General features: G+C 41.6%; 1 protein-coding gene across 1 annotated transcript in view; it reads left to right on the top strand.

Moving 5' to 3' along the window:
- The window catches only part of bcr (BCR activator of RhoGEF and GTPase), a gene marked incomplete at its 5' end in the record, with an annotated part of 90,749 nt that overhangs the window by 39,960 nt on the left and 35,293 nt on the right, over nt 1-15,496 (top strand). Inside the window, one exon of the mRNA XM_080510342.1 lies at nt 14,511-14,695. Coding sequence (XP_080366468.1) covers nt 14,511-14,695 — 185 coding nt within the window. The remainder of the gene's footprint in view (nt 1-14,510; nt 14,696-15,496) is intronic.

Raw genomic sequence — 15,496 nt, 5'->3', positions numbered from 1 at the left:
TTGTGCCAGGATACATTGTGGGAAGAAGACAAGTTGGTGGAGGCAGTGTTCTGCTTGGAAACCTGGGGTCCTGCCATCTATGTGAATGTGAGTTTGACACGTACCACCTACGTCAAGCACTGTTACAGCCCATGTGCATATTTCTTAGGAACGGTATTCCCCGATGGCGGCAGCTTCTATCAGAAGGACAATGAGCTCTTCTATGAAGCAAAAACTGTTCAGGAAAAGTTTGAGGCACAACCAGTTGAATATGTTCCTTCGACTTCCCGTTTCTCCACTTCTTAATCGAACCGTGCATCTGTGGGATGTGCAGGACAAACAAGTCCAGCCTCTAGAGCAAACTTGTAACTCTTGAAACTTCCAGGACTTTAAGAATCTACCAACATCTTGATACCACTACGTACTATAAAGGGGAGTTCATGTTTTGACCGGTCAGGGTAGTTTTGGCATCAAAAGGTGGAACCTTAATCATATCTCTGAATGCTTTGGATGATAGGTGTAGTTCTTTAGTGGCGTGAACAAGCACCTCCTCTGCATCCGGACAGGTTACCTAATCACAACTGAAATTGTCTTCCTGTTGGGCTGTGGTAACCCAGGCAACGGTTCCCCTGGAGACTGGCTTTGGCAAATCTCTGTGGTCCGTTCAGCAAAGTCTTAATGCGTGTCCCCTGAACAGCTCCAGCATAAAGCAGCAGTTTATTGCCCTGAGCAGTGATGATGCCGCGGCTTGTGTTTGACCAGAGATTAGGCAGACCCAGATCTTTTGTGCTCGTTCTGCTGTTTGCAGATGATAAGCGCCGCTATGGGCCATGACGGCTAATTCAGGAGCTGAGGGACCGGGGGGGGGGGGGGGCAGCGTGAACTGACAGGAAGCCTCTTGAGTTTGCTGCCAGGTTGAAGTTCAGATATTATTAATGCCATAAGACGATACATCTGTCGTTCTTTATGTTGGTTACTTATGGGTTTTTACTTCTGTTTTAAGTTGATGATCAGAAAAAAAAGAATGTTTTTATTTCCTTTGGTTTAATTTGCAAAGTTAGAAACCATGTCAAAGTTTTGTGAAATATGGTTTATTGCAACTGGATCACAGTTCGAGAGTTTGTTCATCAAGAAGCAAATAAATGTCTGTTTCATTGCGTTGATGATGCTGAAATGATAAACTGTGCAGCACTGTTTCATAGTGCTTTCTTCATAACTGCCCGAGTTTGTTTGAAAGAAATTGCATTTATGTGAAAGGGGTATTTTTCATTCATTGTTTTGTGTTTCAACACTATAACACAAGTAGTTTGTGCAACCAAGACTATATCACAAGTCTTGGTTGCATGTGAGAAAAGCTGAGTTGCAGTTGTTTGCAGGCAGGTCTGGTAGATTGGGAGCATTTCATTTAGTTTCTTAGGGACAATCTCAGCAGCAACAGCAGCAGGAGGAGACCATTACCTGCGTTACGGGACTCCTGGGATCTCTAATGGGGATGATGTGATTCAATGGGAGATGAAATGAATATTTTTTTGCATTCAGATTCAAGCATGGGAGAAAGAAGACTGGAAACTGTTTTACATTGTGCAGAATCAGCTGCACTTCCTCCATCTTTACATTGCGTGACTTGCGCACCAATGAAAACCACCACTCTTTGTTACATTTTTTTGCTGTACATTTGGAGAAGTATCAAGCTTCTTACAGTTTGCGGATGCAGCCTGCAGCCGGTTGATGCTCCCTTGGTGTCTGCTGTTCTGCCAGACTGAATTTCCTTTTTGCGGCAGCTCCATGTCACATAAACAGTATATACCATAATCCCATTATGCGCTCTAAACCACAGCACATGGCAGCCCTTGTTCAACGACTTCTCTTTGAAAACCACCAAAAGCATGCAAATATTTAGTCGTGGTCTGTTATTTTACAGTGAAACCACCCAGATGTTTTCTTTTTAATTAGAGTCATTGCATTTCTCATATATCTAAATCTCTGGGAGAGTAATCAGACCTCATGTGCATGTCTGTTTGTCAGACAAATAATTCATCTTTATTTGTTGCTTGTCGTACAGTACATCATAGTTAATTCATTTCTTGCAAGCTGTCAGACAAGTCTCTTCTATCAAATCAAATGCTGTATTTCGACATTATTGACATTTTTTCCCCCACAGTGCATGTAATGAATCATGAGAAAAAACAACCTTTTTCTTGTGTCTGTACAGGCTCAAATGAAATGACACATTAAATGTGGATTACTTATCCTGATGTAAAGCTCTCAAGGTGAAATCAATAATGATGAGCTTTATAAAATGCAAGTGCATCTAAAATTAAAGACTGCCACTTATGAAATGCCACTCATGTAAGGAGCTGACTCTTCATCTGAATGTGCATATTCTTCCATAATTCCTGTCTCTCATTTTATCCTCAAAATCAACATTTTTATGAACTGCTTGTTTTTCATTTCTATTTCAAGAGAGACAGTCAATTGTTCACTTTCAGTCCAGTTAATACTGTCAGTATTTTATGAAATGACTGTATTATTAAGAGGAGCTCTGTGTTTCCAAAAGGAGATAAGAGCTGCTGTGGAGAATTTTCTAGCTGGTGGGTTTATTGATTGAAGTGGAAATATTGTTTAGTAATTGGATTTCAGCTCCCCCGCTGCAGTCTTACACACATGAAGACAGAGGAGCACAAATCCCATGTGACCTTTCTGTCTATTCCTCCAATGCATTAACCTTTAACCTCTAACCTTTGCTCTGCTTTGTGCTTGAAATACCTCCAGCTCACGGCAACATCCTCGCGAACATGTGGAAACACCTGATTGCATAAGCATTCTGTTGAGCTGATCATCCATTTCATTTCTGATAGCTATACCAGCAGCTTGTCACTTAACTAAATGGTACCACTGTCTATAAACTGTGCAAGCTTGACAGTTATGAGTAAGTAAAAGAATGACAAAATTCCTTTCAGTCATTATTGAGTGGTAAGACTGCTGGTGCTTCTGTCTGAACTATAAAAACCCTCCTGTAATTTCGACATTCCATACATCATAGCACGAATCCCTACGGCTGAGGATTGTGTGAAATGGAGCCAGACCCAACCAGGTGGGGGTTAATAGTCATGTTAAAGCAGCCTAAAAACCTTGGGTGTTTTCACTGCACAGTGAGCAGGTGCAATGTCATGATGGAGCACCCAATTATCCTCACATCACAGTTCAGATTGTTTGTGCCCAAAGGTCTCCCTCAGAAGCTGAAGAATATTACAGCACAGATCCAGGGGGAGTGAAGGCACAGTTCACGACTCTTTGAATGGCAAAAGGAAACACTGAACATTGCTGTTGGTGGCATTCCGGACCAAACTCAACTTACCCAGGCTTTAAGAGTGTAAGTTGAACCTGCAAAGACTGCTGTCTGGTCTCCTGACTGTAGCGAGAATCTCCGTGTTGTCACCAGTAATGATCATCCCGATAGAGACTGAAAGATAACTGACGAGGTCACATTGATCCCAGTAGAACCAGTTTGAAGTCTATCGGGAAAATCTATATTTATATGTGTGATAAAAATCCAGATATTGACTTGCCCGCCTTATTAAAGCCTGCCAAGAGTTTTAGTCACTCATGACAGTCTTAAAACCTAATTATTAAGACACATTGTCAACAAACAGTCAAGTTTAGGTTTGGCAGGAATAATAACATCAGTGGCAAGTACTAGCAGGTTATTGTCATTCAATAGTAAAGCTAATAATACCTCAGAAGCTTGTACAGAGATAAAAAGAACCTCTGCGAGGCTACTGATTGTCTGAGCTCTGGCTTCATTATCTGTTCAGATAGTCTAGTTGCACATTCCTCTGCAAAAGACTTTATTTTACTGTATTGGGTTACTTGAGAGTTTAAGCTTTAATCACACTTCAACCTTGATTCTAACTCCAAAATTTACTAGTGTATTCAAAGATAAACAGAATAGGTTTATTTCGGGTTCAATGCGTTTTAAACCCACACGTGACTTATGATTTGCCACGGAGTGTTTTTTGCAGATAGCCGTGGAGATTTAAGTGCCAGCTTCAGTGTAGATAAATTAATGAGGCCGCTCTCCACCCACACGGAAACACACGCAATCACCACGGTACTCATGATGCATTAAACAGAGTGTCAGAGGGCCGCGGTCTGCTCTCAAGATTTATTGGTGCGGTGAGATCGCAGACTGGCTCCTGCCAAAGGCCAGCTCGGACAGGAAATGAGAGTATGGCCGACAGACACAACAGAGGGCGAGGAATGCTGCGTCGAGATGTGTGTTCAAGGATGAAAGGGTTTCGGAAAAGGAATATACTATCCTGCTGTGTTATGAAGAGAAGAGCCAGGTGACAATCTGGGGGGCGGGGGGTTGCATGCATATCTACAATCGATGCATGAGATCTGCAAGATTACAGGGAAACATGCAATATGGTTGCAATCAATACAAACTTTGTTGTCTTGGGTCATTTTTCCTTGATTCTTGTGCTTCTGACTCATGAAATATTTTTTTTCTGTCAAGACTTTTAATTTAATTAACCGCACATTCCTTGTGAATTTATTGTGAATAATTGCATTTTTTTTTCATATTTAATATTATGTCATATTGAATTTGCAGAGCATGACTGCACAGCTTATGAAAACATGAATAGGATTTTGGTCAGTCTTTTTCAGTGTATCAGTTTTGCGGATCCCATTATCACGTATGTAATACATTTATAATATATTGTGTATCCTTGCGTTACATTCTATTTTACAGAAACTCAGGTGACCAGACACTCAAAAATGTCTGTGAACGTCTCTCCAAGATTGCAAATGACCAAATGACTGCGCGGTGTCCTTGAATGCCTCTTTTTAAAAAGCCACTACACGCTACACTCCATTTAGTCCTTGAATGACTTGCGTTGTTGCTCATGCTGAATGACACCAAAACACAGTGTATTCATCCATCCTCTCCACTGCTTTATCCAACTCAAGGTCACAGGAAGCTGGAGTTGATCCAGCTGACTGGACATGCACAGACACATGCACAGAGACAGAGAACATGCAAACTCCACACAGAAAGGCTCATTAGCCCACCCCAGACCCCAGTTGGCTTTGGTTGAAAGTGTTAACCATTACACTACAGTGCAGGCCCAACATTTATCTACCAGGAGTGAAAGAAAAACCCTGATTTGACACTAGTGAACATTCAAATTTAGCCAAACTTAACTGATGCTGCTCCATTATGCCGTTGAGCTGCCGAACAGTGCTGCTATGATCACATCAGAAGCCCGAGCCTCCATATTATACCACCTGTAACCTAAAACCAAGCATCTTCTATTTTTCATCACACATTTTTTGTCTGTGCTGGGAGAAACTCTACTTACTAATGAGCGCCGTCCATATTTCAGAGTGGAGCTGGTAATTTAGCATGCTGTATTATTAATCAGTGTCTCTGTGTGATTTTGCAGCAATTTGAACGCTTATTTCCCCCCATAATGCTTCGGGGGTCAAAGTAATGAGCCTCTTTCCTAATGACTTTAGCAGTTGACGGAGAAGACACGGCGGGCGCTTAGAGAATCAAAGGTTTGTCTGGCAGGATGAGGGACGAGCGGTCTGAACGCACGTCCGCCGAGACGAATGAGCACTCTCCTCGAAAGTCTGGTGTGATGAAAGGATGTACAGAGACGGAGAGAGGAGTGATGGGTGCAGGGGAGGCAGTAAAACATACAGCACCGAGGGGAGCTGACAAAACCTCCAAGATGCGACAGACTTCGCGGCTGGTTGTATAATTATCTTTCTGTTCACGTCGTTACTTCCACTGTAATTATGTTTATTTCTGCGCTTGGGTCAATTCTCTCTCCATACCTGACTGCCTGTCAGCTTGTCTCTTTTCATGTCTCTCTTTCTCTTTATCAAAACACCTCCTGTTATGCCTCCCTGTTTGTCGACTTTCTCTTCTATCAGACTTGTGACGGCGCTGAAACATCTCGTGGAAGCAGATTCTTCCAAACTCTGCAGGAATGAGGCTCATGGAACAATGACTTCAGATGTCTAACAAGTTTTGAAATCAGCCAGTTCATAGGATGTCTGGATGGGTGGAAGGAATGATGGATGAGGTGGTTGGTTGGTTTTGGAGCGTCTTCATTGATAGCTCATTTAGCAAAATAATATTTGTCACTTCCTACACTTTAATAATGTTTTTTTGATTTTGAATGGCAAATTGAATCTTGAAACGAATTGAAATCTGAAAAAGTGGCCTTCGGTATATATAATATTTGGATTTTGTTCCTATTTATAGATGATAAAGAAAAACAGTGGTGCCATACATCTGTTCGTCATCATAGACGAGACAGAATAATGAAACAGATTACCACTGAATGTGATCATGTAATTTGATTATCTACAACATTATGTATACTTTGTTACCGTTTCTATCTCCTCATTGTTTTAGAGCTGTCTCCATTCTACATGGCACAAATTCATTAAGATACTGAAAACACCATTCAGTAGTTTCAGTCCATATTGGCATGGTAGCATCATACAGTCAGGACAGATTTGTCAGCTACACATCCAAGATGCAGATCTCATATCCTTGAAAAGTATGTTGGATTGTTGTCTTTAGACTTTGGACTTCACATTATAGCTGCCGGAATTAACCACCAAAAGAAGAGAGGTGCACTGTGAGTTGTGACCTTTAAGTGATTTCCTGACTAAGAGGCTTCAAGTTTGCAAATAACATCTCGACAAACATATTGCTGGCAAACATACCCAAATATTGACCACAGGATGGCAATGGCTGGAATTGTGCCATAAAGAGTAACTCGTATGTATAATTTATTTATTGGGGATTCCATTGATGTAAGATAATGGAGACCTGAGCTGAAATATCTGTGACACAATGGTGAAAGCTCACTATCTTTACGATAGAGTCCTTGGGCAAGACACTGAACCCCAAACGGCCTGTGTGAATGCAGTATGAGAGTGAGTGGTTGGTGGTGGTCGGAGGGGCCGATGGCACAGATTATCTATCCATCTATCTCTCAAATGTTATTAAAGTGCCGTTGTATTGTCGAGATGGATATATGCTTTACGCGGCTCCTTGACTTGAATGAGTGTGATCTATATTATGTCAGCAGCAGCAGCCAGAACCATTGAGAACAGCCAATGCAGATCTGTGAATGAATGACAGCTTAAACATAGTGTGAGAACATCTGCTCAAAGCTTGAATGAATTTGAACCAAATGAAAGGGAGATGGATGTTTTGTTCAATAATTGATTACCAAAAGACAACTTTTCTTTGTTTGATTCAAATGCATCACCTCTATTAGTCTGAACAGAGGATCAATGTTTGTCAAAAACAGAGAAATAAACACATTTTCAGTTGGGTGCACTGATTTTTTTTTTCTTTCATTCGATATTCCAGGAGAATCTACCTGCGGTCTGTTTTAGTGCTGAAGTTGTTTTCTTGGCTGAGCTGTGTATGATGCAGCCACAGGCAGCGCTGCAGGTGGAATAACTCACGTGTAATAGCAGTCTGGATGTCATTTCTGACAATCTGTTTCTGCAGTGGAGATTTATGGCAAGAAAACAACATGGCCTAGTGGTTTACATCTGTTCCCGTGAGTAGTTTAGAAGAATCCTTGCCACCACAGAGACATTTACCCACTTACAATTAAAAACTGATAGACACAGTGTGGTGTTGTAAAGCCACGAAGTACACAGGGCTCCACAGTAACCAAATATATTTTGTGACAAATGTCTTTGCTTATCATCTCTAGCCTCCCTTTTTTGAGATTTTCATTCTGTGAAATTTGGTTTCAGTTTTTTTCTTCCATCTCTGTTCTGAGACAAAGAGATGATTACGTCACTGCAGGGGGCGCTGTTAGTTTTAAAGGAGCACCGTCTCTGATTTGGCATTTGCCCCAGCATTATGAGTGAAACCGGCTGCTGCTGCTGCTGCTGCTGTTTCCACAGAGATTATCAATGGTGAGGCAAAGAGATTACCTCCAGCAAACAAATTGGTTTATTAGGATTTCTGAATTTGAGTATGTTAATAAGCGGGAAACAAGGAATTGCCTCTCAGATAGGCATCGGTTGGCTGCGATTGCTGGTTCAATCGGTTAAATTATATGCATAAGAAATGGACTTTTACTGAAAAACGACACGAGGAGAGTTGGGGAGTGTGTGGTCCCCTCTGGTACACTGTCGAAGGACTCAAATTCCAAAACAAATTCATGAAATGAAACGAGCTTCCAGGGAAACATTGTCTCCACTGAGATGGGTGTGTGTAACTGAGATATATACTGTATTTTGAGAGAAATTCTGTCGAGAACAGAATTCATATTTATCTTACAGTCTTTTGCGCCTCAAGCTCAATGGTTTCCATGAGGAATGCAAAGTGCCTGCCCTTCTTATGCACTCGTACATTCTTGGATCTCAACGGAAGATGTCCAATAGTTTGAGAATAAAGAGCTCTGTGCAGTTTATGCCACTGCATCTGCCCTCTAATGACAAGATCGCCACATTTATCAAATTAACTGCTGCCAAGTGGCTGTGGCATCGCAGGAGGATTACGGTGGGCCCAAGTTCATTTGACGGCCTGTCTGTCCCCTCCGGCGACGCCGGATCAGCTTCACTTTCATTTCTAAAGCTTTCCCCTTTCACTCGCCTACCAGCCCCCACTCTTCTGTGCTAAATTGTCTATAAATTGGATATTTAAGGGATTGAGCAAATCAGGATAACCAACGCCCTCAGTGTTTCCTGTCGGTCTCGCAACACTGCATTCATACAATATGTATGTTGAGCAGTAATGAAAATTACGGCGTCATTCAGGAGGCAGGAATGCATCGTATTTATCTCCACCATTCAGATGTGGCTACACCGTTGAGCTTTGCTCTTCTAAATCTGCTGTGCTATGCTGGCACACTGTGAATGAATCACGTTTGGGATTGTGAGGATGAAGTGAAAGTATTAAAACACACCTTTCAACCTCTGATTACACCCCTCGCAAACCAGCCGGATCAAGAAAGAGTGGCGTGTGGAGTCGAACATTAGCATCCCATGGGACTGGGTGGGGCTTCAAGGTGTGTGTGTGTGTGTGTGTGTGTGTGTGTGTGTGTGTGTGTGTGTGTGTGTGTGTGTGTGTGTGTGTGTGTGTGTGTGTGTGTGTGTGTGTGTGTGTGTGTGTGTGTGTGTGTGTGTGTGTGTGTGTGTGTGTGTGTGTGTGTGTGTGTGTGTGTGTGTGTGTGGGGACGAGAGAGGTGGGGTTATATTGGCCATGTTAGGATGACAGGCCTCTTTCCCCAGGTCCAATAAAGGCATGAGCAGCCGGGGCAGATTTATGACGACCATGCTGAGTGGAAGCCGTGATGGGGGATGGAAAGGATGACTATCGAGGATATCTTATGCATCCTTTGAGAGTCGCTCCCCTTCTCTCTTTAATTTCATAGCTCTGTCTGTTGCTTTGTCTCTGTACTCGCACTTGATTGTTATTCATCTTTTTTCTTTTTCCTCCTGTAAATTCAAACATTATTTGTGTTTCGTGTGTGTATATATTAGCGTTCACCTTTCTTTTTACTCCGACTCCACTTTGAATATTGTAGAGCTTCAGGCAACAATTGCTTTCTTTGTCTGCTGGCCACAGCTTTCTTATCCCACTTAAGCTCAGCAGAGCTCTTCCATTGTATTTGTGTGAACGAGGTAAATTTGCTGTTTTTTTTGCATTGTATCGGTATGTTTTGATGTTATGCATGTCAGGGCTGAGGCCAAGAAAAGAAGAACTGATAAGGCATACAAAATGTAAGTGTGAAGAGCTTTAATGATAAACGTTGAATGAGACAAAGAGACATTGAAATTAATTGATATAACATCATCTCAGGATCATTTGTTCTCAGTTGCATAACAAAATGATGAATGGTCAATAGCTGTCAAACATGCTGTACTGGGAACGGTGACTGTGGTCATCAGCTGTTGATTTTTGAGCAGAGTACTGTGTGTTTGTTTCCCTGTTTGTTGCTTTAAGGTTGGTTAACATTTGATGAAACGCGTTTATTATATATCTGTGTCATGTGTCTCTCAACATCAAAAATGTAATACAAAATGGGACAATAACACATTTTTTTTTCTTCCAGATGGTCTTTAATCTCAGAATTCTGAGGAAATTTGTAAGACATTGTTAGATGGTTGGATCTTTTTTTTTATCCATTATTTCATCCACTTTTTTTTTTTAGAATGACAATTTAACTTCAAATGCATGTTTTAGGACTGTTGGAGGAAACCAGAGTACCTAGAGATTGATGTTTGGATCCACTCTGGATCAAGGTGTCTTTCCATTCAGTATCAATTCAATTTTATTCAATCAGCACCAAGTACAACACAACCATTTCAAGGCACTTTTCCAGAGAAAAACCCAACACTTCCACATAAGCATACATAAGTGACTGTGGAAAGGAAAAACTCTGTTTTAGGCCCAGAGGTGGCAGCTCAACGTTTAAATGTGGAATCACTGAGCCCATTGCATGGCTGGTTTATGCCACACAATGTTGACCTGGAGAAGATCCATTATAGGTCCAACCATCGTCAGTAAATATTTCTGCTATCCCCCAGTAACTGACAGGTTTGTTTATGCTTGCTTCAGGTCTATTTTTGTCTGCTTCAAAACAGTGTTTCTTCTGTTTTGCTCACACTGAGCATGGTTCAGACTCCAGAGCATCTTTCGCATTAATCACTGCTCACATATGTGAGTTGAAATAACTTAGAATAACAGCACCTCCCGTCCATAATATTCTGTTATATAGGACATCCCATCAACAGATCAGCTGCCACATGACACCATTGATACCCTGATACCACTGCCCTGCCTGTGGTATTGTTGTGGAAGCCCCCCCCCACACCCCCACACCCCCAACCCCATGTTACCATGGCAGCTGAGCAGCAGCAATTCCCAGTGTGACTGTAGTTTTCCACCTGCAGCAGGAAAAAGACCTGTGCTCCTCCCTAATGCAGTTTCCATGCAAACATTTTACAGGAATGTGTGTGCTGATGTGCATGCGTTTGGTATTTGTGGTTCGAAGCCAATAGCTGCAGGAATAAATCAATACGTTTGGGTTTTTTTTTTTGGGGGGGGGTTGGTTTGTTTTGTAGAATGATATTAAGCAGTGCTCAGTCAATATATATGTTTGCCCTGCTCTTTAGGTGCTTTTCATCACTTCTATTCTTTTACTGTGGGGGGATGGTTTCAGGATGCAGGGGATGAGTGGAAAGCAAGACAGTGCAGGGGTCACGAGGATGAACAGGCCAGCTGTGAGGGCTGCAAATAAATGGAAATACGAGCGATCTGTTCAAGAAAAGGAGGAGAAAGATGAAGGGGGAGATGTGTAACATAATAGAAAGCAAAGAGTGAGAGGCAAGGAGAGACAAAGTGACTCAAGGCGGCGTTAGAAGCGGCGTCTGGGCTGAGATGAGGTCAGACGTGGACAGACTGAAACCTAGTGTTTGACGACCACAGGCTAAAGTGACCCATTAACAGCCCTGTAAAGCCCAGTCCCTCCCCCACTGGAAACTGCAGGTCATGCACACACACACGTACAAATGCACAATTTCACAGGAATCTTTTGCAGGTAACATAATATGTTTGGATTTTTTAAAGACTACATGAACATTAGATTTAAATCTATTTCCATCAAATAGGTTTAATGTGTAAAACGGCAATGTGGCAACTTATCTTGGCAACATGGTTGTGTTGCTTTATTTGTAAAAGATACACAATAAAGATTAATCTTGTAGCCATTTTATGTGTTTGCCCTTTGACGAAATACATTAATCACAAGACATTCTGTGTAGTCAGAGCAGGGGTGAGGAATGTGGCATTTCATGTATAATTATTCCATCCACACTCAGTCATTATCATTCATATCCGTGTTTTTATGTGTGTGACTGTGTCTCATTTCAACCAAGGGATGGTTCTTAGCCCAAAACTTTTGTTTAGCTGCTCGCCATATTGTGCCTCGAGGCTGTGTGTGGGTGCTTAAAAGCATTCAGTCTCAGTGTGATTTTTGTAGCAGCTTTTTTTTTTTTTTCATGAGCAAGCTATGATTTAACAGAAAAAAGGATCATGTAGTTATTCAAAGTGTTTGGTGAGACAGCTTGAGGACTGACTTTGTTTCAACGTCAGCCTGAGATGTTATGCTTCCTAACATGAATCAACAGAGGCGGAGTTTAAAAAAAAAAACAATACATGAAGACACATGCTGGGATGATACTCGCTCATTTCCAACCCTTTGTTTTTCATATCCACACCCTGTATTTTTAGACAAATAATGAATCACTTTTTGAAACGGGTCTCTTGTTTAAAACGTTTTATTCTGATGATGGACCTTTTTGCTTTGAAGAAGTAATAAACTTAATGCAGTTGCCAATCGATTAGGATTTTAAACTGATTCCAATAAAATGAAGACATGGAAGTAATAGAGGCTTTAGAAACTGCACATGTGCAAGTGCTAAAAATTACACCCACAGTTTATGTTAAGTTTATCTAAAGACAAGGAATTTTTGAGACTAAGTTTTGTTCGCTAGAAGGTTTTGCAGTGGAAACTTTTTGCATTGCTCACATGCACACACACACACACACACACACACACACACACACACACACACACACACACACACACACACACACACACACACACACACACACACACACACACACACACACACACACACACACACACACACACACACACACACACACACACACACACAGTGTTGCACAGTGGGCAACACCCACCCACATGCAGCAGTGAGTACTTGGAGCAAACAGTGGGCGTGCTGAAGGTCAGACAAGCCTTGGACACATTGGGATTGTACTTTCTGATTCTTGCTCCCTTTCTCCCGTCACTCCTTCATCTGTGACTTTGAAGATAATCTTTTACTCAATTTTTTTTTTAACCTCTTTTTTTTTCACTGATATAATGGTACAGTGCTGGATGTGAAACAAGATTAGATTTTAAAGAGATGAGATTATTTCAATGTTAAAAGTTGCTGCGATGAACTATGAAGCTTCACTCCGTCATCATCTGTAGTAGGTGCTGGCAAGACTTTGAGGCAGGTCTAAAGTTACAGTTGACACTATGCTGAATCCCCGAAGAAAGGAATCTCGAGGAGATTATAATGCAAAATCAGTATGGTTTAGACCAGGGGTATGCCTAACCTTTTGTTTTTCCTCGAGCCATTCCAGATGGTCTGCAAATCCACCACTATAATTTTACCAAAACATGCTGGCAGAGACACCCACTCCCCTCCACATGCATTAGCCCTCAAAATAAAACTGTTGGACTGTTTCGCAGGTCGACTCTAAAGGAAATTCCTTATTTTAGTTAATTTACAACATGTTCAAATACGCCTTTGACAACCTCAGTTATTACGTTCTGCCTATGATCCCTGGATAATTCAAAGATTCATAAAACTCACCTGAGGAGAGCAAACTCACCTGAGGAGGCAAAATACAAATAATGAATCTGTTCTTTGTTGAGTGAGTTTCAAAGATTCTTAACAGAATTTTTGTGTGAATGTGTCTTGGATTCTGGTCATGCCAGTTGTATGTTTTTAGTCTGAGTCAGCACAGAGGAGGCCCGACCGGCTCTCCCCCAGCAGCAAGGCTCTGATGAATGTGCAGGAGTGGGAGGAGATGAGCAAAAGGTCCTCTGTGACATTCAGAGACGCACAATGTCTTCCCCTCAGCTGTGGTGCATCACATTTCCGGAGCCGCTGACTGTACTCTCTCATCCAGGAAGAACCTTTTTAACTTAGTGAAACGTGTTTGTTGTGAGATATAATGTCAATAAAGTGCATCCTGTCCTTGAGTGTGACTTTGCACAAGGAGTCATTCGAAGTTGCATAGTTTGTTTACATCCAACTCCATGACCTGTGTTTCTTTGTTCTTTCCGTGTTCTCCACCTCCCTTTGTAAGTGGCAGCACTAAGGGAAAAGACACTCTGTGATGGCAGAGCTGTTATTTTCACACAGAGAAAGCGATAGCGCCCACTACAAAAGCAGGTCAGAGGGAGGTTGCTGAAAATTTCCCCGGAGATGCTGTTCAAATTATTGAACCTTGACCCATTTTTTTTTTTTTTTAAGTTGGTCTTTTCAAGTGTTTCCTCTCCAAGCTTTATGTTTTTTTGTGCAAATGCATGAACAAGGAGGCAGGGGAAATTCATTTTGTGTGTCCCAGTTTCCAGGACTGCATTAATTAGTGTTGGAAATTAACTGTGCCAGACTTGGCAACCTTTGGTGAACACAAAGCCAATCAGCCAATGTAACGGATGATCCCACTCGGTGTGCGGGAGGCCTGTCTCCCTACCTGTCTCAAGAGTGAGCGTAGAGCTTTGGGTTTTGTGATATGTAGGTCAAAATATGTCTGGGTGTCTGTATTAAGTCAGCTTAATGTGTTGGTTGAGTATCGAACATTTAAAGTACAGAAAAGACAGCTTCAACCCACTTGCATAAACCAAGACAAATATACCAACTCAAGTTTTGGTTCTCTTCTCCACCAGATGGTCATTACACTGGGACTCCTCCAAGTTACGGTTACGATGCCGACCGAGCGGAGGAGCAGCGGAGGCACCATGACATCCTGCCGTATATCGACGACTCGCCATCGTCTTCTCCACACCTGAGCTCAAAGAGCCGAAGCAGCCGGGACACGCTTTCCTCTGGATCCATGGAGTCCTCTAAATCGGTTTGTATACAAAGACTTTTTTTTTTATAAATCTGAAATTAGTTGTGGTATTAATATGACATAGATTCCTGGAATTAAAACATTTTTTTTGTATTATTGTTCACCAAGTCCTTCATATAGGTTCTCTTTCTGCAGTATGGAGGAGGGATATTTAATTGTGCGCAATGTTCAAAAAAAATCTTTCGGCCTTAATCTTTAAGCCTTTAGGAGCTGTATGTCTTTCTTTTTTCTTTTTTTTTTAGGTGAGACTGAAAGTCCAACCAAAGCTATAATTTAGTTTATGTGCAAAAGTCACTCTTCAATGGGAAATTGTGCCAATTCTTTCATACTCTGACCTCAATGCAGACTTGAAAGTGGGCTAATCTATTCTTAAAGCGATCCCGTTCTGTCAAATAGCCATCAATTGAGGAATCGTATACTGCCATTTGAGAGGATTGATAAAGGACAATATCTCCTGCCTCATAACCCCAGAAGCAGTCATCCAGTGAAGAATCCCATCCGCCTTGAACGTCTGGCTTTTTCTCTTCTGGGGTATTAGGAAGAATTACCTATTCCTCTTCATCACCACATCACTGCCTTCATCCTCTTACCCTACTGAGTTCATCCTCCTTTCTTGTCTGCGGAGCAGTGATCTATGACGTCTGGTGCTCATCGAAGGTTATCATGGAGAGGATACGTACAGTACATGCACACTCACACAACGCTGCTTTACGCAACTGTTACAATTCACATGTTGTTTATGTAGTTTGCATTATATTTTTTTGTCTGTTTATTATTCTGTTTCATCAGAATTTATGTATA

This window comes from Blennius ocellaris, assembly GCF_963422515.1.
Source record: "Blennius ocellaris genome assembly, chromosome: 15".
NCBI classification, from domain to species: Eukaryota; Metazoa; Chordata; class Actinopteri; order Blenniiformes; family Blenniidae; genus Blennius; species Blennius ocellaris.
This window is presented reverse-complemented; position numbering and strand designations above follow the sequence as displayed.